The 22,995-nt window shown below is 49.1% G+C and overlaps 1 protein-coding gene across 2 annotated transcripts in view; it reads left to right on the top strand.

Annotated features, from left to right (window-relative positions):
- The first annotated feature begins 1,772 nt into the window (after positions 1-1,772).
- ABCG1 (ATP binding cassette subfamily G member 1) overlaps positions 1,773-22,995 on the top strand; it is a 159,572-nt gene continuing 138,349 nt past the window's right edge. Inside the window, exons 1-2 of one of the 2 annotated variants that reach the window (XM_085621212.1) lie at positions 1,773-1,907; positions 9,763-10,006. In XM_085621212.1, the coding sequence (XP_085477338.1) occupies positions 1,866-1,907; positions 9,763-10,006 (286 nt within the window). In that variant the 5' untranslated portion in view covers positions 1,773-1,865. Of the gene's footprint in view, positions 1,908-3,560; positions 3,659-9,762; positions 10,007-22,995 lie in introns of those variants that run through there. The other variant, XM_085621213.1, reaches the window with a different exon arrangement.

Genomic DNA, 22,995 nt, shown 5'->3' with positions numbered 1-22,995 from the left:
ACCATCTTAAATTCTCTCTCTACACCAGGATCTGAACTTCCTTTCTTATTTGAGTTAGTACTGTGTGAGTGTCAGTGTGTTGTGATTAGGCAGCTCATCTGTGCCGCTGTCCGTGAGGCTGAGCAGGAAATTGCGTGCCGACTGAGGCGGTCCGCTTTAGGGTAATTTTCATTGGTTGAGAGTAGTTTTTAAAATAAAACTAGAGTGCCCTGGCTGTCAGCTGTGATGACTGTGTGTGCCTCAGCCAGCGTGAGGCTTGCCCAATGCCTGTCTGCTGCGGCTGTTGAGTCTGCGAGTCACGTGACTCACTGTTTGACTCTTAATTTTAATTAGGCACCTCAGAGCTGAGAAGAGGTTGGAAGCCTCACATCCTGGTGGGCTGGTTCCCACGTGGGACAGCGAGTGGCAGGAGTCCACCTGGGCACTAGGTTAGTGCCCTTCCATTTCTGGTGCTTTGCAGCAGTTTTAAGATCTTCTTAAAGTTTCTCGTTGCTCAACGGGGAGTAATTTCTGATATTTATATGTTTTCCTCGTCTTCATTGCTTGATTTTGCTCCCGAGAAAGTGTCACTGATAGTAGCAATGTCACTTATAATTACACTGAAATTAAGAAAAAGCCACACATAGCAATCTGAAACCTTGGCAGCTAAGCTTATGTTACTTGACCGCGACTCGGAGTGGAACAGCGAATTCGGAGAGATGTCACGTAGACCATAAAGTGAACAATATAGGAGCCTTTAGCGTGCACACGAAGGTTGATTTATCACCCTACAGTGGATTTCAAGATAACCAAGTTATTTCATCTCCAGGCGAAGTCATAATTGAGCTAGGGGCAGAACCAAATAAATACCAACGCCCACTAGCAAGTCCACTTCGTGTAGGATGTCCGAAGTATAGGACAATAGCTAAGAATGCTGCTGTTTTTGTCCTGAAGAGGCCATAAGAAATATACCGGCTGAAACGCGACCGCGTCGACAGTATTTCACAGAAGGACTGCAATTTAATTGAATTATTTGTGGCTGTAATAGTCTCACATTGCTTCTTTTTGAATTATTTGGAAAGTGATGTCCCTATACGCAATGTATGAACCTTCTGGGTAGTCCACACTATTTAAAGGTGGTTCCACAACAGGGAATAATTCATGGTGGACAGTAGCTTTAGTTTGTCTTTGTTGTAGAGATATCATTTGTAAACATATGTTCCTTTTAAATGCTCACTTATAAAATGGCTTAATGAGAAAAATGTGAATATATACACATAAGACAGGATAATTAAAGGTATCCTTGTTTAAAATAATTCTTTATTGTTTCCTCCTTACCAATTTTTTCTAAATTGTGTTTCAGATACCCAGGTAATAGGAGGGTTATTGATGGGTATACCCCTAACTAAATGAATTACTTGATAAATTCGAGCAAACTCCCTGCTAAATTTCTCTAAAATAGAGGCGAGAGGATGAATTCTAAGCCAGTCCTGACACTGAAATCATAACCTGTTATTAAACAGTCTGGGCCGTGTCGATCCTTTTCAGTCAGCGAAGGCCAATCTGTGACAGGACTAAGGCTTCTGAAACCAGCTGCGCGAGGCAGAGTCCTTCTTCTATTTCGCTGACGACAAGCCAACAACACTCAAGCCAAAACAAAGAGCACGTGCACTGCTACCTGCAGCAGCCAGGCCCCGCCCCTTGCGGATTCTAGGCCAATCGCTACAGCGTAAAGGCGGTGACGTCGCCTAAGGAGCGTGAAGTAGCTGCGGTGCTGATGGAGCTTGTGTTGTACACAGAGCTGCAGACGCTGATACAGGAGGCTGCGGGCAGGCACTGGAGCATCTACTTGGCAGCAGAAGAGCCCGGACTCTATCCGCCGGGGAATGGCCTGTCTCATGTCAGCTTTTTCAGCAGCCTCAGCCACGGTGAGTTTTCACTTTGTGGATTGATGACTTGCTTTCAAAGGACATGTGGGGATGGTTAAAGTGTCATGGGAGGGGGACCCCCGGCACCCAATAGAAAACATAGCATTCCTCTTAATGCTTCTAGTAGAACGAAAAATGTCAAGGTGTAACGAAAGTACTCGTCAGTGTGGGCTGTTGCTATGTCCCGCGTTGTTTAAAATGTTTTAAATGAAAATAACTGAAAAACACAATGCTCATTTATTGGCTTTAACACTTCTCGAAACGATTCCTTGCCACTTTTGTGGTTTTAAGTAAAGAATATGTCTCAAATATTTTTGTTATCGTTGTGTTCTCATTATTATTACAATTTGCTAATGGTGGTGATAATGCAAGAGTTTCAGTTTTCAGTGGCTTCGTGTATTATTGAGATTATGTGGGGTTCTCTTTGTTGTCAGTGGCGGTGGGGGAGCAAGGACCTGTGCTCGGCTGTTTGCACTCCCTGGATGTATGTGTGCCTTGCTAGCGTCGATGGTTGTGTTTATCTCACTGCAGTGATGTTGACAATGACACAATAGCCTATACATGTCTCCTTGTGCTTTCTGATCACCCAGTCCATCCACTTCGCCCGACTACGTGTTTATGGTCGGTCGTAGAAGACGCTCATGTCCCATTTTTTGCGTAAACTTTGCACTGTATTTTCTGTCAGAGGCTCTGAACAAACAGAGAATTAGAACACGACAGAGAAGCATGGATGTTAGTTAGCAAAATAATGGAGCCTGCCTCAAAACAAACCAAATGTGTTTATTGGAAAACAAGATATGCACAGTGAAACTGAAACAAACACGACGGAACACCATCAGAACAGGACATTTCCATCCTAACTGGCATTGTTATTAAGTCAGGCTAAGGCCACCTTACTGGTCAAGATAGATGAATTGTCCTTCCACTTCCTCCCGCTGAAGATGTGAGTGCTTTGTTGAAGGGAGGGTCTGGGTGCAGGGGTTGCTGGCTCTGAGTTCCAGTGTGGGGCGCTGGTAACCACAGATACCCTGTGTACGGGATACAAGGGGAAGGGGTGCAGGGTTCTGTGCATCCCGTGCAATGGAAACTAGCGCTACTGCCACTGTAGTGACGTCACGCCGTGTATCAGACAGGTGTATCTAGGGCTGAAACGTGAGCGTTATAATTATAATAAAGTGTGCATGACATCACCCTTTAGTGCATCGGAGCAGGATATAGGGCGGTGACATCCAGTGCAATAATTGCTGAGTGTTTTATTATAGAAATATGTCTCTCGGGAATGTTTTCTGTTAATCGTGTCAGCGATGGTGACTTCAACTATTTTGCAAACCTGTAATTAAAGAGAAGAAAGCTTCGTTTAAAAACGTGACTCAGGTGTGACTCAATGCACATCAGATGTTTTACGAATGGAATTTGTTATTAAATGTGTCCTTGGTGCCGTCAATATATGGATTCTGGTACCCGTGTGTGCCCTGGTTGTTATTGTTCCAGGCAGATGCCTTAGCCAACCCCGTGGTCTCTATCTGCACCATGGATATTGGGACAGATGCGCTGCCCGTTCTGACCGATAGTTACCTCCAGTGGGGGAAAAAAGACGGATTAGGACATTTCTTGCGCATGCGCAGCCCGCTTCGGATGCATCCTTCGCTTTCAGAATAGACCTGACAGAGTGCCCCGCTCAAGCCCGTTGTGTGTCATCGGACCATTTCTTTCCCCTGCCGGGAGAATCGCTGCTTTGTGGGAATAGGCAGGTGGGTTTTGAACATCAAAAAACGTCGACTTGAAAACTGCTTTGTTAGTATGTCATTTTCATAGGAATATGTAGTTTTGCATGTTGCTTTCTTGCAAACGACTTATAACCGCTATAAATATTGTACTACACATCAATTTCAGGGGTACTTTTTACTGTATTAGATATAAGATAATAGTGCATTAAGATTGCGAGTTAGTTTATTCATAACAATAGAAACTTCCACCGCATTTTAGGAAAATGAAATGACGTATGCCAGGGTGGCGGTGATTGCTGGAGTATTTTGGGGCTGAATAATTGTGTTTTTTTCCTGGCAAAATGGTTGTTACTGAAAATCGGTTCATTCTGTGTGTATTTCTTATGCACGAGGTTTACTGAAATGCCCTGGATAGTTTGTGAACATTAGGCTATCATATTGTGGCGTTCTTTTCCAATTGTGGCTGCTCTGTAAACATTATGAAATAAATGAAGTCCAATTAACCCTTTGGGATAAAATATGTTTGTCGAACAAGTGCCACTCCTATGTTTTTGTTCCAGAGACCTTTGAAAAACAAACCATGACGTCAGAACTGTGCCTGCTTAGACCTTAAGAAGGGCTGCATTAGAGGCGCTAGCCATTCTTATGTTTCAGTTGAGGAATAAATTGGTGCTCTCGACGCTGTGCGTTAATATCTGTACCAGGAGCAAGCGGTTCATATTCCTGACTAAATTGTAACCGCACTGTGTGATCTTTGGCAAATCATGGCATATTTCTGTGCCTCCGTGCCAGTGACTACTGAAGTTAAGCGTAGCTGTAATAGAAATCAGTGATCCCGAAAGCGCTACTAGAACATGTAAATGGTAGTAAAGCGCTATACAGATACACAAATTAGATAGGTGGGTAAATGCCGATTTTAATTGATAAGTATTTTTGAGATAGTTACGTAGGTGTAAATGTTCGGTTTGCGCGTTTACAGAATTAACTAGACACTGGAGGTTGTCAAGTTTTAAAGTTATCACATTTTGGGTAAAAAATGGGCACTGTGTCAGAGCGAGATAAAGATCTGCCCACGGCTTTACAATTAGGTATAATGGCGACCCCTCACCCCTACCCTAATTTATTTGGCTGAGTTACTACGTCACATAACCACGTCCTCTTGGAATCTATCTGTATCTAAGTGGAACGTCCAGTCTGTTCCATCATGCGCTGCCTTGAAATGGTACGTTGCACTTGACTGCATCTGTGAAGTGTGTGTGTGTGTGGGGGGGGGGGGGCGAGAGGTGCCTTTATGCGTTTATAAGTTAAATTCTGTTTTGACTTCAAACCAACAGCAGACACAATATTTCTCCATACCTCCCCCAACCCCACATTCCAGCCACTGCCTGACAACTTTTTCCGTGACCATGCAATGCCTGGCCTCTCTGCTGAGAGTGCCAGTGAGAGTCCTGGGTCGTTGCTGATGATGTGTAGCTGGGCATAGTGTCTGGCACGCTGTTTGTTGTCATGGATTTCATGATGCAGACTACATTACAGTGGGTGCGCAGCCGCCGCAAGAACACTTGAAGGCCCATAGTAATCGCCTCCGGTGATTGCTGCACTCTCTGTGCTACCTTGTCCTGGAGGTTACATAGTTTAATGAATAGTTGCCCAGTACTCGTTTGCTGCAGGGGTGAGTGTACCATCTGTGGACTACGGATTTAAACTTCGGTAGGGCCTACTCAGCCTTTCATTCTCTCAAGATTAGTAAATTCAGTACCATCGTGTATAAGAATACAGTTTAGAAACGAAAATGTATGGTATTTCAGCACTACATAAAATGCTGTTATTATGACCATTTTCTGGTTACAGCTAATTGTCAAGCCCTGGACTTTTATCCTGGTGGCCGCAATCAGGTTAGAATAGATTTATATGAAAATTAGCTATTGTTTCGCCCAAGAAAAAATGAAATGGAAATTAGTTTCACGGAATTCAACTACTACTTGTGACCGCCACACTATGTGGCGGTCACAAGCAACATGTCCAGCTAAAGTGCGGCACCACTACTACAGTCTGTCTCCAATAACACAGTCCCTCTGTTTTTAAACCATTAATGGGGGTTGCAAGGGCACACCCACAGTGAGCCCACTTCCTGTCTTAACTTGCTCACCCAAAATCATATTTCATTGTCACAACCTCTTGTCTTACCTTCCACTTTTGGCTGCCAAGTTTTCTATGTGACTGGATGACAATTATTGCTTGTATAGCGCCTGCAACAATTATCTCAAAGCACTTGTATATTAGGAAACATATTGAGTCAACTTTTTTTACTCGTTTTATTAGCCCCTTATAGATGAAAAGCTGAGTAAGCCCTGACCATCTGTGGGCTGATTATCTAGGAGAACGTGCTCACTCCACTGCTGAAAAAGGTTCGTGCTGCAATCTAATATATCCTGTTCATAGTAGTACGGACAACATAAACTATATTTATAATGGATTTTGTCTCGCCTTATTGATTTTCCTTTCAATATAGTGGAAACTCCAAACGTTTGGGTCCTTCGACACAACTCGTGTTCAATATATTTTATTTACTGCCCTATTGCTTTATTCCTGAACATTGGCTGGCATGTATGTTTCATGCATGGCTACCGAAGAGGAACCTGGGTTTTCAGGTATGATGCGACTACGCCCTCTCCACAGCGATTTAAGGGTTAGCATGTTCAAAATTCCTGGTCTCCTTTTGAGATTGCATGAATGAATGCATCAGTTGGTGAGTGACTGAATGAGTGAGGTATTAAGAGAATGAACAAATGAATGACTGTGAGAGACAGTGAGTGGGTGGGCCAGTGAATGGCCTTGTGCGTGAATTAGAGGTTGAATGACCGAGATAATGTATTAGTTAGTAGTAGAGGTGGACCAGCCAACAAATTAACAGGGAGAGCCGAGCCAAGGGTCTGGCTCGGATCTTAGAGCCCATGCACGAGCCAAGCCCTGAAAATATGTATTATGTAACTCATACAACAAACCACGTAAAATATGATTAAGTCTCTTTGAAGTAAAAAAAAGTGCACTCCTTTCACATGTGGTAGCTTTGATATTATTTTGGGCAAATTATAGCACTGCACTGAGAAGTACTTATTAAAAGAGAGAGTTTTGTGCAACTGATAGTCTAAACTCAAATATTCGAAAGTGCTTATAATGCGACAGTGAAGAGAAAGAGTTTTATTGAAATGAAATATTTGCCTAAGATCACACAATTTTAGCAAGGAAGCCATGATTTTTCCAGATTTTCTGGTTTCACTCTGTAAAATCAGCTAGCAAATGGGTATCTATTTGTCTTTCCTTATGCTAAAGATTTGTTTTTATTTTTAACCTCTTAGTGCATTCTTCTGTAGGTTTTAAAATATAGCTCCAACTTGACCCAAAGGTATAGAAGAGCTCTACATGCACACCAGTTACATTACTCAATTACAACACAAACATTGTTTATAGGCATAAGGAGATTAAGTGATTTACCCAGACGCCGAGACTCGAACCTGCGTCCCCAGTTTCACAGTCGGCAGCTCTGGCCGTTATGTTATATCCCAGTAGGGAGAGGGAAGCCGCAGATGCATGAAAGCTCGGCTCGTCGCGGTTCCATCAGGACCTTGAGTTGAGCCCGAGCCAGGCTTCGGGCTCGAGCTTTCGGTGGCTCGCGCACCTCGAGTGAGTAGCTGCATGATTGAGTGAGTGAGTGGTTACGAAGTTGCCAGGGCACCAGTCAGGGGTACACGTGGGTGGATGGTGTCCACCCACTTTTTTCACAGGGTGGACGTTGTCCACCCTGCCAAGAAGTTGGCCCCCACTGAAAAAGATGCTAAATTCGTCCTGATGTAATTGCCAAACATCGGGACACTTTCAGCAGAGCCTGCACATAGTTGTCTGCTTTTGATCTGCAACAATGTGCAGGCGGGGACGGGATGGGCTCTCTTATTTCTGACTCCTGCTGGGCCCATAACGAAGGCTGAATCTGAGGGGTCATCAGCCATCCTTTGCTTGGAGTCTCATGGCTGGGAGCAGTCAGGAGCCTCACACCTAGAAGCAAATGCAGCAGAGGGGAAACAAAAGCTCACATCTTGTTAGCACTTCACACATACTTAAGAGAGGCAGCTTTTCACTTTGTTCAGGCCCTGTTTAGGAGATATGTATGCACTGTAAGAACGTCAGATGAGGTGATCTTTCCCCGTATTTGGTCAAAATAAATTGCATTAATATAGCGCTTACTACCCCTGAGGAGGCGTTATAATAATTTAAATATCACAATTTTTTCTTTTAAAGGACTATGGCTAGAGGAAGCTTTACGCTGACAAAAGGCAACAATGTTTATGTGTAGTGTACAAAAGTGTGAATCTTCTGTCTAAATCAGTAGGGTTTTCAAGTATACTCGAAATGTGCTCAAATGTATTCATGATACACCTGCTAAACATATATGCTTAAGATCGGATGTCACTTCTTATGAGGCCACTTCCTGTGATGTCACGTGCTGTGATGTCACGCGCCTCACGCGCCACAATGTCACATGCCGTGATGTCACGAGCTGTGATGCCACTTGCATACTGATTAACTAGGCTAGTCCTCCCACTTCTGTTTTTTAGGACTTGTGCCCTGGAAGTTGCCCAAAAGCGCCACCTGGAGATGCACACGGCCATGCTGGCCCCGCTCTCACATGTGTATCCCTCAGGGCCGCCTCTCTGCAGTGATTGACATGTCTCCAGCAGCAGCAGAGAGGAAAGACCCTGTGCGACTAGTAACATAAGACCAGGCCATGAAAACCGGCATTTCTTAAAATCTTCAAGTAAAGACAGGGTGTGACTGGGCCTCTGCCACGCGAGGCCGCTGCCTAGTAACACCCCATTGTTGCTGTGCTTTCATTCCAATGAATGACTGAAATCGTTCATTCATTCATTTGTTCATACCACACAGAAATGCAAAGTGTTTCCGTGACTGTGTTAGCCGTGGTAGGCTCCAGCTGCCTTATGCTTATCCGTGGCGTGAGTTCGTGTACTGAGCTAACGACAAGGGAGGAAATAGGGCTTCTGAAGCCCTAATAAGGAGTGAAAATATTTGTGGCGCAGTTGGACCCTCACACACCTGGGACCCGGTGCCACGGCACCTGCTGCTTCAAGGGGTACCCGTGTCACTAAGTCACTCATCCAAAATGCCCACTCCCTCCAGCCGTCCCGCCCTCAAAAAGGCCTTCTCAGGGACTGGTGGCCACAAATGCTTGTTTTACGATGAACCGAGCTATACTCGACAGAAAAGTTAGAAATGTGTGGGAATAGATAGTGAAATAGAACGTTGCGATAGTGGGCGCCCTTCGTGCCAAATGGTTTCCGTGGGAAAGAACAAGCTCCCGGTTTTTGCTACAAACCGGCGGTATCTCGGCGCTGGGCACTGACTGCTCTCTGCACACTCCCCGGCCTTTCACTGGGGCCCGGGGCGCGCGCAGCACACAGCCTCAGCTACACTGGACATGGGTCACCTGTAACAACGACCCTTCAGCACTCGGAGGCGACCTAAGGATGGCATAAGGCGCTATACCGATGCCAAATGTAGCGCCTGGTGCAGATGAAAGGTGATTGACTCTTTTGACGCCCAAGAAGATTTGATGTCTGTCTAAATTGTATCAATACTTTTAGCACCACTGTTCCCACGGCACTGCAAGAACGGATTCACTCTGTCTTTAAACCGCTGATGGGAGCTGCAAGGGGCACCCAGAGGGAGCCAATCACATACTCTAGCGGGCCCCTATCGATGCCCTTGCCAGCATCTACACTGGCACGAATGCTTTTTTTTTAGGCTTGCCTAGCCACGATTTACCTGTGCAGTTTGGAACCCGAGTGCCTCGGCGACTTGGTGCCTACATTGAACCCTGTTCCATAGCGCCTCGAAGTGTAGAAGTGAGATAAGGTCATTCCTCCAGTCTGTCCGCCTGTGCTCACATCTGCAGTTAAGCGCAGCCCTGAATCGCAATGGAAGGCCAGACTCCGCTGACTTGCATACTTCCATCGATCAGCATTCCCAGGGCTCCGTTTAATGCGAGTGCTTCTTTTAAAGAAGATTGATTGACAGCTGCTTCATTCTCACCCTCTTCTTCCTCCCTTTCCTAGAGCGCCGGCACCGCGTCCCCAGCCATGGCCGAGCCCAAGTCCGTGTGCGTGTCTGTGGACGAAGTGGTGTCCAACGGGACCGGAGGCCAGGAGACCCCGCTGCTCAACGGGCACCTGAAGAAAGTAGACAACAGCCTGACGGAGGCCCAGAGGTTCTCCTACCTGCCCCGGAGGCCGGCCGTGAACATCGAATTCAAGGACGTCTCCTTCTCCATCCGGGAAGGACCGTGGTGGAAGAAGAAAGGTAAGAGCACACTGTTTGTGTGAAGTGACGCTATGCCGAAGAGCAGTGTAACTGGATGTTTGGGATGTATCTCTGCTTTAAATGGAAATATAGAAGTGCTGGTAATCACTTTTTAGGGTACCTGTTTGCTGCTAAGAAGTGCCAGTACTCTCTTATTCAGTGTATTGCAGCAATGCTGAGAAGTGCAGGTACTCAGTAGCGAACAGTACTGTCCATTTAAAAGTATTGCTCTGAGAGTTGGAGCGCGTCTCTACTGCCCTCTGGGCAAAGCACTGTAACTGCACCCTATATTTGAAGTCTCAGGAGGTCATTTTGGACGCCATTTTAGAATGGCCGTAGGGTTTATTTGCAGATTGGTGTCTTTGCAGTTTAGCTCACAGTGAAGATGCTACTGTTTTCTTGATAGTTTCTTGGCGTGTTTATATGGTCCAGGTCGAAACTGCGAGGAATTATGAAAAGTAATTAAGTGAACTGGAACGCTGTAGTTGTGTATTCTGGGATGAATGTGTTACCCAAATGAGATCACAAGCTACTAATACTGTGCCCTTGTGTGTACCAAAGCGTGGCTGTTTGTAAAAACAATTAATACCAGGCCTGGATGGAATTTCTGCAATTTTCTTTGCAAAAAAATTCTCAAAATGCCCCCAAAAGCTACACAAAATTACACTTTCCCATGCGAAATGCTGGTCTGGCATTTTGTGCTATTTCTTTTACTGCAAAATGTATCTGTGCACTTATTTTGGACGTGAGGGCACATTGTATGCTAAAATTTAAAAAAATAGCGCAATATCAGATGTGATCCAAAATCACAACTACACAATATGGTGTAATGGCTTAATCTCGAGCATTTTACGTAGCATGTGTAACATGACATTTCTGGAAATTATGCGCGATTACGCCATCGTAAATTACATTTTGTCCGGGCCTAGTTATAACATGGTGCATCCCGTGAGACTAGGAAGCAGTGCTCCTTCAGCCCCAAAAAGGTTGCAGTGTTAATCAAACTATGTGGTTTTTTCTGTGGGTTTGAATCCATATCAGATGCCAGTGGAGAAACAAACACACTCTGATACCCAGCCTGCTACCCCCTGTACATCTACCCTTCGTACCATCTATGGAGGTGGTATGTGTCAGACTTACGCTAGCGAGAAAGTGCTTGTAGCCTGTATTCCTGCTTGCATTTTCTATGAGGAGAACCCAACAGTGAGAGTGGGCTCATGTGCGTACTGGTCTGGCCATATGCTAAAGTATACAAAGAAGGGATGGATGGAATTCTGAATTAACCTTAGCTAATGGTAATTACTCGGGGTTGCATGCCAATCCATCATTATTTTGCACACCATGTCACCTCAGTTTGGACCCAGCTATATGCCAATCAGTCATGAACCTGATTCGATTGGAACAACCAGGCCCGAACTGCCAAGCCTGGTCCTCCCTGAACCAGAACACAGGCAACCCAGGACCAGTTTCACCCCATTTATGGGCTGATCAACGGGGTATAGCTTGGCTCCAGTGACACAGGGTACACAGGACCCGCGCAGCAGCTGGCCCGTGCAGGCAAGAGCAGTGGGGCCGGGTTGGGGGCTGGGGAGATTTCAACAGACAATGACGAGGGAAAATTAATTATTTATTTTTCTATCGTGGTCGTCTGCCGAATCCCCACCCAACCCGGCCCTATCTTTCTTACCTGCACAGGCTGCTGCTGGACCCACGTCTGAGCACACCGGTCCCCAGGGCTGGCCTTGGTCATGGGAGAGCTGGGCCCAGGCCCGGGGCACCAAATATTCAGAAGGGCTCAGCAGGGAGCTGCCTGACTTGATGTCATGCAAACAGCAGCCCGCCCATCCCACCTGGTCTCAATCTGGTCACATCAAAGACTTAGTAATCAGCCCTTAATGTACCTCTGCATAATTTTTTAGTTCCCCATCATCCCCCTACACTCCTCCCATCTTCCTCACACCTCCTACCGTCACACAACAAACACCAAATGTTCTTTCTGCCCAGGGCGCTGTCCCTGCTTGTCTCACTTAGGGCGACACACTAAAGAATATTAAAAAATTAATAAATGGAATGCTTGAATCAATCTCAGCCACAGGTTGTAGCCATATGGCTGCCATGATTTCGCTTTCACAGGATTTTATGTTGGTGGGGCACATGTAACGATCAATGTACAGTGTCGGTGCGCAATCCTATACAGCTTCACTACGCCAACACGGAAGGTGCCGCTTACATGGGCCCTGAGACAGAAAGGGACCTCTAGTCCCATCCCTGCCTCCTGTAACACCGTGCAAAAAGAACTATTGATGGACAGAATGCAGAACAATGTCATACATTCACCCCAGTACAGAGATCAGGGCCTAAATCCATCCTTTTTTTGCTCACCATGCCATTCCAGTTTGGACCCAGCCATATGCAAATCAGTCTTGACCCTGTGCCCTATGGGAACAGTCCAGCCCGAACTGCCAGGCCAGGTCCTCCCTGGACTGGAAACAAGCATCCTAGGACCGGTTTCGGGGTTTCACCACTCTTCAGCCAGGATAGCTTGATTCCAGTGGCATGGAGAGAACTGGACTCACGTCTGAGCATACCCGTCCCACTCGGGGTGACAAATGCAAAAAGAACTATTGATAGACAGAATGCAGAACAATGTCATACATTCACCCCAGTACTGAGATCTGGGCCTAAATCCATAGTTTTTTTGCTCACCGTAGGCACTGCTGAGTCTCCAGCTCTGTCTGTTACTACAATAAGGTTACTCGCATGTAGCCATTGCATTACTTGTTTGTATGGATTGCGTCACTTCTCTTTACAGCCACAGCTCCTGCTTTAAGGTCTTCCCCTGCATCTGAGCCCTCCCTTTCAAGGTTTGATCCTTTCTCTGAATTTAAAGGGACTTTCCAACTGGTCACTATCTTAATTTTATATTTATGATTAATGTATTCGGAATAACATGCCATTGTTTTTGTTCCCAGGACCAAAATGTAAAACATGTTAATGAAATGTGGACTAAAACAATTCAGGTTCAATCACACACGCAGCATATGCGTCACAAGGACAGCCAGTGCAACAATTTGACACGAACATCTGTCCGAGGCCTATTGTACTATATTGTGGAAGCACACCTTGAACACAGACGCCTCTAACCGAGATGCCACCATTCCACTGCGGAAGAAGAGCTGCGCTTCTGCGCCAAGTCCTACGGATGGGTCTGCCCAGGCTTGTCCAGTGGAAGCTTGGGTTTACTACACTGCTGCGGAAACCAGGGGGGTGATCCTAACAAGAGGGACATGCTTACAAAATAAAAGGTGCCCTGCCTTTTATTCACATACTAAGCACATTTGTATGAAGTGGAACCGTTCGAGGAAACACATCTTTCTAAAAATGAAAGTTATTATTATCCCAAGCAGGCAGTTGAGGCTTGTCTCTGTGCAGGGCCCAGGATTCTGCAACGCATTCAACCTGGCTTATTGGCTTTTTGGCCCGAAGTCATGAGTGTGCACGGATGCTGACTAGGGAATGCCCAAACATATCATGCCCGCATGTGGGCGATTCAGCTACCTTCTAGACCTTCCGTCCTGAAATCTGCTACAGGGCTGGGCAGAACCATCACTGATCAGCTGAACCTAAACCGGGCGCTGTGGTCCAGGAGCCACGAGGCCGCACCGCGCGGACAGCACCGGGCACTTGTCACACAATGATTTCATCATCTTATAATTAATGACTTCCATGTAATTGGCACGTGGATGTGTCACGCGCGCAGTGGAGGAGTGTCTCTCCACTCTCTTCCCGCTCCAGCCAGTCTGACAGGAACAGACTTCTACGAATGAGTGCTAAGCCAGGGGAGAGGATGTGGCGTTATCCTCCTGGGCCACAGTGCCCGGTTTAGGTTCAGCTGATCAACCCTTACCGAGCTCGAGGATGGAAGTATTTTTTGTAAGGGCTCGACGTTTTGGCAAGAAAGGGGACTGATCCGGACCGGGGGACGGGGCGACGGGCATGGACCCGAATCACATTTGTTGATTTGTTCAAGATGGAAATTCATTACAATAGTGCCCTGCAGAGGGCGCGCTTTCATAGGCCAGGGTAGGAACCCCATCTCCAGCACATTCACCCACCGGAGGGCCCTTGAAAGACGGGCTGTCCGCAGAACAAAGGCGCTGCAAGATATTCACGAAATACTTGTTGGAAATACTCCACTCCCACACCGGAAGAGGTTGGTGGTAACGGGGTCTTTCCAGGACATACAGTGGTAGCTTGGCTCGAGTGGTCAGGAATCAGGCACCGTGCTAAGCATACGACATACCCATACAATAACCATGCGTGCATCCGTTCCAAAAACGACTCTACACCGTAAAAATTATGAAAATATCTGTTTATCTTCTTTTTCTCTTAGTTGCTGATTAGATAAATATTAACACAATCACAATATACAAGGCTTTTTAAATAGTGCAGGTCAAATAAATACTGTCTTATTGATTCAATAAATAGGGGTGATCATAAATAAGGAAGGCATAAATATAAGTGCAATACATACAGGCAATTAAATATTCTGAGGCAATAAATACTGCAAACCAATAAATATTGTGCATCAATAAATACTGTGGAACAATAAATACAGTGAAGCAATAAATAGGTTAAATACAATAAATACAGTGCCCTCAATAAATAATTAAACGCTGACAGTGACACTCATAGAATCAGATCACATTTAAATTTCTATGGGCTGATTTGACCCAGGCACAGCTTGTGGGGATGTGGAAGGCTTGAGGGTGTCTACTCCCTGGCTTGGACAAGGCTGAGGCCTAAACTGAGGTAGATCAAGGGGGGAAATACTAGAGACCTGGCTCTCTCACTCTACACAACCCCTCTGAATTAGTCTCAGCTCACCCCTGGCACAGTCCAGCTGGTTCCAGCACCTCTCTAACCCCTAGAGTAGTCTCTTAGGATTCCACAGGGCCTTTGGCGCCCTCTATTCCACTTACTGCCCTTTTTCTGAAGCTCCGACGCCGCTGGAGTCGTGTCGACGCCGTGAGGCGGTTCCGGTTCGATGTCGGCGGCCTCGGCACAATGTCAGTCCTTGACGACGCCGGTAGGCGGTTCCGGTTCGATGTCGGCGGCCTCGGCTCGATCTCGACCTCCGATTCGATGGCGTCGGGCAGTCTTGGCTCGATGTCGACTTCGGGCGGCTCCGGTCCGATGGCGACCTCAGGTTCGATGACGTCGGCCGGCCTTGGCTCGATGTCGACTTCCGGCGGCTCCGGAGTGCGATCCTCACTCCCGGTCTCCGGTGCTCCTCTCCTCAGGTTCCGGCGACTCCGGAGTGCGATCTCCACTCCCGACCTCCGGCACGCTTCACCTCGGTCTCCGGCGACTCCGGAGGGCGGACTTCACTCCCCCGTCGACGCCGCTCACTCGACCTCGGGTGACTTCCTCCTCGACCTCTGGTACTCCTCACGACCTCCGTCGGCGCCCTCTCTCGACCTCTGGCGGCTCCGGGTACGACGTCTGCTTTTCCAGTCAGCGCCGCTTCTCCACCACGGGCTCCGGGTCTCTAGCTTCTCGACGTCGGACTCCAGGGAAACCAGTATCCAGGTCAGGATCTTGCTGTTCTTGGATTCTAAGGCCTGTTCCTGCTGTCCAGGTCCTTAAGATGGTTTTTCTTGCTTCTTCCCACACAGGGCTCCAGGCTGGGCTCAGTCAGTAGGGACTAGTATCAAGGGTGGGTTTATGGACCCCACTCCAGGCACAAGTTTCCACCCCTGCTGCCTCACTCCTTCCTCCTTCAGGTTTCTGCTGCTCACTCTTCACCAGTCAGGTGCCAACTGCCAGCTCCAACTGCCAACTCTCTGTCTTAGCTTCCCAACATTCTAAACCGCCTCCAACTGTCACAGGGCTCCAGAATGTTCTGGAAGGTGCTAGTAGGTTCCAGTGGGTGCTGGTGATGTCACAGGTGGCCACCATTTTGTGCTCCAGGCCATCAGACAGAAGTTTCAGGGGTAGATAAAATGGCTCCCTGAATCTGCAGCAACACTAAAAAGTCTGGTGGTTCCCAAAAAGGAAAAATTCAAACAGGGTTTGAGGCAAAAGTGGGACAAAATAAATAATGATGAGGAGGGACCACCCAAAGGGCTGACAGATCTAACACGCGTCCCCCCCAGCTGAAAGTGGGGAGAGCTACCCAACCCCTTGGGAGTTCTCATCACTAAGGCGGAAATACCTTGAGAGACCGTCTGCATTGGCGTGGTCCACTCCAGGCCGATGTTCCACCTGAAAGTCCATTCCCTGTAGGGAAATAGACCACCTCAACAACTTGGGATTCTCCCCCTTCATCTGCATCAGCCAACGAAGGGGTCGGTGGTCGGTCTGAACTAGGAAGTGCGAGCCAAACAGGTATGGCCGCAACTTCTTCAGAGCCCATACCACTGCAAAGGCTTCACGCTCAATTGCACTCCACTTCTGTTCCCTGGGAAGTAGTCTCCGGGATAGGAAGACCACGGGTTGATCCAGACCCTCTTCATTGAGTTGCGATAACACTGCCCCAATGCCATGTTCTGATGCATCTGTCTGGACTATGAACTCCTTGGAAAAGTCTGGGGCCCTTAAGACCGGGGCCTCGCACATGGCTTTCTTCAATCTCACAAAGGCCTGCTGACAAGCCTCCGTCCAGACTACCCGTCGAGGTTGTTTCTTGGACGTGAGCTCCGTGAGGGGGGCTACGATGGTACCGTATCCCTTCACGAAGCGGCGGTAGTATCCCGTGAGGCCCAGAAAAGCTCGGACCTCAGTCTGTGTCTTGGGGGGTTCCCAGGCCATGATGGCCTCGATCTTCGCCTGGAGGGGTTGCACCGCTCCCCTACCCACCAAGTGTCCAAGGTACACTACCGACCCCTGCCCGATCTGGCACTTGCTGGCCTTGATCGTCAATCCAGCTTGTCTCAGGGCCTGGAGAACAGCTTGCAGGTGACGCAAGTGATCCTCCCAGCTGTTACTGAAGACGGCTATGTCATCCAGAAAAGCAGCAGAGAAACTCTCCATTCCGGTGAGGATCTGGTTTACCAGGCGCTGAAACGTGGCAGGTGCGTTCTTGAGCCCAAAGGGCATCACACAGAACTGGTAGTGGCCATTGGGCGTGGAGAAGGCTGACCTTTCCCTTGCTCCATCAGTCAAAGAGATCTGCCAGTACCCAGAAGTAAGGTCAAAGGTACTTAGATATTGGGCAGCTCCCAGCCGGTCAATCAATTCATCCGCCCTAGGGATCGGATGAGCATCAGTTTTGGTCACTGAATTCAGTCCCCGGTAGTCCACACAGAACCTCAGTTCCGGTTGGGCACCCGGTGGTGCAGCTTTTGGTACTAGTACCACCGGACTGGACCAGGGGCTGCTAGAAGGTTCGATCACTCCTAGCTCCAGCATCTTAGTGACTTCACTGTGAATGCTGGCCTTCACCTTGTCTGACATCCGGTAGATCTTGGACTTCACAGGTGGGCTGTCTCCTGTGTCCACGTCATGGACGCACAGGTGAGTCCTACCCGGGACAAGGGAGAACAACGAAGAGTACTGTCCCAGGACCTGGCGGCAGTCCTCCCGCTGTTCAGGAGTTAGAGATGGGGAGAGAATCACTCCCTCCACCGACCCATCCTTCTCTTGAGACGCAAACAAATCAGGGAGAGGCTCGCTTTCCGCGTCCTCTGCTCCGTCAGTCACCATCATCAAGATGACTTCGGGCCTCTCGTGGTGGGGTATGAGGCGGTTGGCGTGCAGCACCCGTAGGGGCTGACGAGGGGTCTTCAGGTCCACCAAGTAGGTAGCCTTACCCTTCTTCTCCAACACCTCAAAGGGTCCTGACCAGCGATCCTGGAGGGCGCTAAGCTCTCCTGGTTCGATCACCCACACCTTCTGGCCAGGCTCCAACTCCACCGGGTGAGCGTTGTGGTCATACCACGCCTTCATCACTGCTTGGCTGGCTTCCAAGTTGTCAGAAGCTTGCTTCCACAACTTAGCCATTTGGCTCCGGAAGGCCAGCATGTAGCTCACCACATCCTGGGGAATCTTTCTGGGAGTTCTTTCCCATCCGTCTCTCACCAGGTTGAGAGGTCCACGTACAGGGTGCCCATACAGAAGCTCGAAGGGGCTGAAGCCCACTCCCTTCTGTGGCACTTCCCTGTAAGAAAAGAGTAGACAGGGTAGGAGGACGTCCCATTTCCTCCGCAGGCTTTCAGGCAGACTTCTGATCATGCCCTTCAAGGTTTTGTTAAACCTCTCCACCAGACCATTGGTCTGTGGGTGGTAAGGAGTTGTGAACCGGTAGGTCACTCCACACTCCTTCCACATCGCCCGCATGTACGCTGACATGAAGTTGGTCCCCCTGTCGGACACAACTTCCTTGGGAAAACCCACTCGGGTAAAGATTCCCATCAGGGCCCTAGCCACAACAGGTGCTGTTATGGTCCTCAGAGGTATTGCCTCTGGGTACCGTGTGGCATGATCCACCAGAACCAGGATAAACCTGTGACCAGCTGTAGTAGGTGGATCTAACGGACCCACAATGTCGATGCCCACCCTTTCAAAGGGGGTGCTAACGACAGGAAGTGGTTCCAGGGGAGCTTTTAGCTTCACCCCTGTTTTCCCACTGGCTTGGCAAGACACACATGTCCGGCAGTAGGTATCGGACGACACTTTCATTTGAGGCCAATAAAAGTGTGGGACAAGACGGGCGAAGGTCTTGTCTTGCCCCAAGTGTCCTGCCAAGGGGATCTCGTGAGCCAACTCCAGAAGGAAGGCTCGATAACGTTGAGGGACTACCAAGGCTCGTGACGATCCATGTAGGGGTGCCTTGGGTTCACTGTAGAGGAGGCCATCCTCCCAGTAAACACTGTAGTTCCCTTCAACGTTCCCTGCTGCCTGGGCTTCGGCCTGTCGCCTCAGCCCCTCAAGGGTAGGGCACTCCCTCTGGCCCTGGCAGAATTCCTCCCTGGACGGGCCTCCCTCCACGTGCCACTCGGCCGGGATGGGTAGGTCCTCCAGTTTGGTAACGTCCCCCACCGCAGACTCCTGGTCCACCACCTCCGGTGGCCTATCCGTCCTACGGGGTGTGGACGCCGAGGCAGGCTCCTCCTGTCCTCGGTTCTTCCCTTGACTGGCAGCTGGCTGGGCCTTTGTTCCAGGCTCCAGCCGAAACGAACTCCCTCTCCGGGTAGTCGCGGACCCTGTGCTCACACAGGCCCAGTCAGGTGTACCCAGCATCTCAGTGTGAGTCCGGTATTCCACCTCCTTCCAAGCGTTGTGCTCCATGTCATTCCCCAGTAGACAATCGACTGGCACGGCAGGGCTTACGGCAACTCGAAGTGAACCTGCAACCCCCCCCCATTCAAAGGGAACCTCGGCCACTGGATAGTGGCCTGTTCTGCCGTCAGCCATCGCGGCTGGGTGGAGTACATCGGGAATTACCTGCTCTGGAGACACCAGTTGACTACGTACCATAGTCATACTGGCTCCTGTGTCTCTCAGAGCCTCCCCTCTTTGGCCGTTGATGGTGACCCACTGCCCATACTTTACAGTATTTGCGGGCACCTGGATCTTAGGAACCATCTCCCGTTCTCCCAGGGACACTAAAGTGACACCCGCCCACTCCCCTTCCCTTAGTTAAGGGCATCTCCTCCCCGAGCACTACACTAGCTACTCCGGGGGTCTTTCCTCCAATGGGAGGGGGTGGTCGTTTCAGGCACTTCGGATCTCCCTTATAGTGTCCAACGCCACCGCACTCGTAGCAATGGACAACCCTTGGCTGCTGACTCTGGCCAGGATTAGGGTTTTTGGGTGGGTTAGCCCTAGGGGTGAATCCTGTTCCCTTCCCTTGGAAGTTATTTTGGGGGCCTTTGGAGAACTCCTTTTTCTTTTCCCATCCCTCTTTCTTCTGGGGGGCGCCCTGTCCGGCCTTTTGAGTATCCCCTCCAGTCCCCCTTGTGGACACCCGGGTACTAGCCCAAATGTCCACCTCCTCAGCAAGCTTCCGGGGACTGGTCAGCTTGCTATCCACCAGGTGTTGACGCAGTTCAGGGAAACATTTCTCGAGCAGGTGTTCCTTCAGTACTAGATCAAACAACCCCTCGTAGCTCCTCACTTCACTGCACTGAATCCAACCCTCTTTGCCTTCTTTGCATAGTCCAGGAAGTCCACCCAATTCTGTGTGCCCAGTTTGTGACTACCCCTGAACTTCTGTCTGTACTTTTCGGGTGTTAGTCCAAACTTTCTTATGAGCGCCAGTTTCATGGTGGGGTAGTAGGTCTGCTCATCCTCTTCGAGGGCCAATAAAGCATCCCTACCAGCTGGAGGCATGTACTTGTACAATCCCCCTCCCCAGTACTTATCTGGAACCCCATGGGCCCTTAACGAGACTTCATAGGCCGCTAGCCACTTGGCAATATCGTCGCCCACTCCATAGCTAGCTACTATGTCCTTTGGCAGGTAGGGTTTGGGTTCCCTGGTGTACTCTCGTTCTTCGCTGCCACCGTTAGGTACAGGGTGTGCCCCGATTCTCAGGATCTGAAGATCTATCTCTTTCAGCCTTATCTCATGAGCCATCCTCTGTTCCTCCTTCTCCTTCTCCAGCCTTGCTAAGTCCCATGTGAGCTGCCTTTTCTCCCTCCGGTCTGTTAACTCCACTTCAGACAAGCCACCGCTAGAGGCACTGCTGCCCTTCCTGGAAAGTGTCCTGGGCCCCGCTGACAGGTTCCCCACCTCAGGTTGGTACAAACCAGCTCCCTCACTGTCGGGCTCTCTATCCCTGTCCTCCTCCTCAGCCTTGCTTTCTCGGCGTGCCTCCCCCCAAGCCCTTAAGCTGGTTTGGAGTGCACCCTTCTTGGCTCCTGGGGGACAATACACCCCCTCCCGCTGACAAAACTCCCTGAGTTGGGCCACAGTGTACGTTTCTAAATTCTCCAGTACAAACTCCATCTTGGCCACTCAGGTCAGAGGACAGTTATTTGCAGTAACAATGCAGGGGGGTACCTTATATAATACCTCCTCCCACCACCAGAGTAAATTTGGAAAAAACAAAAACTCACAATTAGGAAGGCCGCTTTGAGAAAACTCCCGGTGTAGGCCTATGGACTACCCACAGTTATTGTTGAGTATACGTAGGCACAGCTCTATCCCACCGCTGAACACCAATTAATGTTGGAAATACTCCACTCCCACACCGGAAGAGGTTGGTGGTAACGGGGTCTTTCCAGGACATACAGTGGTAGCTTGGCTCGAGTGGTCAGGAATCAGGCACCGTGCTAAGCATACGACATACCCATACAATAACCATGCGTGCATCCGTTCCAAAAACGACTCTACACCGTAAAAATTATGAAAATATCTGTTTATCTTCTTTTTCTCTTAGTTGCTGATTAGATAAATATTAACACAATCACAATATACAAGGCTTTTTAAATAGTGCAGGTCAAATAAATACTGTCTTATTGATTCAATAAATAGGGGTGATCATAAATAAGGAAGGCATAAATATAAGTGCAATACATACAGGCAATTAAATATTCTGAGGCAATAAATACTGCAAACCAATAAATATTGTGCATCAATAAATACTGTGGAACAATAAATACAGTGAAGCAATAAATAGGTTAAATACAATAAATACAGTGCCCTCAATAAATAATTAAACGCTGACAGTGACACTCATAGAATCAGATCACATTTAAATTTCTATGGGCTGATTTGACCCAGGCACAGCTTGTGGGGATGTGGAAGGCTTGAGGGTGTCTACTCCCTGGCTTGGACAAGGCTGAGGCCTAAACTGAGGTAGATCAAGGGGGGAAATACTAGAGACCTGGCTCTCCCACTCTACACAACCCCTCTGAATTAGTCTCAGCTCACCCCTGGCACAGTCCAGCTGGTTCCAGCACCTCTCTAACCCCTAGAGTAGTCTCTTAGGATTCCACAGGGCCTTTGGCGCCCTCTATTCCACTTACTGGCCTTTTTCTGAAGCTCTGACGCCGCTGGAGTCGTGTCGACGCCGTGAGGCGGTTCCGGTTCGATGTCGGCGGCCTCGGCACAATGTCAGTCCTTGACGACGCCGGTAGGCGGTTCCGGTTCGATGTCGGCGGCCTCGGCTCGATCTCGACCTCCGATTCGATGGCGTCGGGCAGTCTTGGCTCGATGTCGACTTCGGGCGGCTCCGGTCCGATGGCGACCTCAGGTTCGATGACGTCGGCCGGCCTTGGCTCGATGTCGACTTCCGGCGGCTCCGGAGTGCGATCCTCACTCCCGGTCTCCGGTGCTCCTCTCCTCAGGTTCCGGCGACTCCGGAGTGCGATCTCCACTCCCGACCTCCGGCACGCTTCACCTCGGTCTCCGGCGACTCCGGAGGGCGGACTTCACTCCCCCGTCGACGCCGCTCACTCGACCTCGGGTGACTTCCTCCTCGACCTCTGGTACTCCTCACGACCTCCGTCGGCGCCCTCTCTCGACCTCTGGCGGCTCCGGGTACGACGTCTGCTTTTCCAGTCAGCGCCGCTTCTCCACCTCGGGCTCCGGGTCTCTAGCTTCTCGACGTCGGACTCCAGGGAAACCAGTATCCAGGTCAGGATCTTGCTGTTCTTGGATTCTAAGGCCTGTTCCTGCTGTCCAGGTCCTTAAGATGGTTTTTCTTGCTTCTTCCCACACAGGGCTCCAGGCTGGGCTCAGTCAGTAGGGACTAGTATCAAGGGTGGGTTTATGGACCCCACTCCAGGCACAAGTTTCCACCCCTGCTGCCTCACTCCTTCCTCCTTCAGGTTTCTGCTGCTCACTCTTCACCAGTCAGGTGCCAACTGCCAGCTCCAACTGCCAACTCTCTGTCTTAGCTTCCCAACATTCTAAACCGCCTCCAACTGTCACAGGGCTCCAGAATGTTCTGGAAGGTGCTAGTAGGTTCCAGTGGGTGCTGGTGATGTCACAGGTGGCCACCATTTTGTGCTCCAGGCCCTCAGACAGAAGTTTCAGGG

The sequence above is a fragment of the Triturus cristatus genome, chromosome 8, assembly GCF_964204655.1.
Source record: "Triturus cristatus chromosome 8, aTriCri1.1, whole genome shotgun sequence".
NCBI classification, from domain to species: Eukaryota; Metazoa; Chordata; class Amphibia; order Caudata; family Salamandridae; genus Triturus; species Triturus cristatus.
Note: the sequence above shows the minus strand (reverse complement) of the source record. Positions and strands in the feature narration are given on the sequence as shown.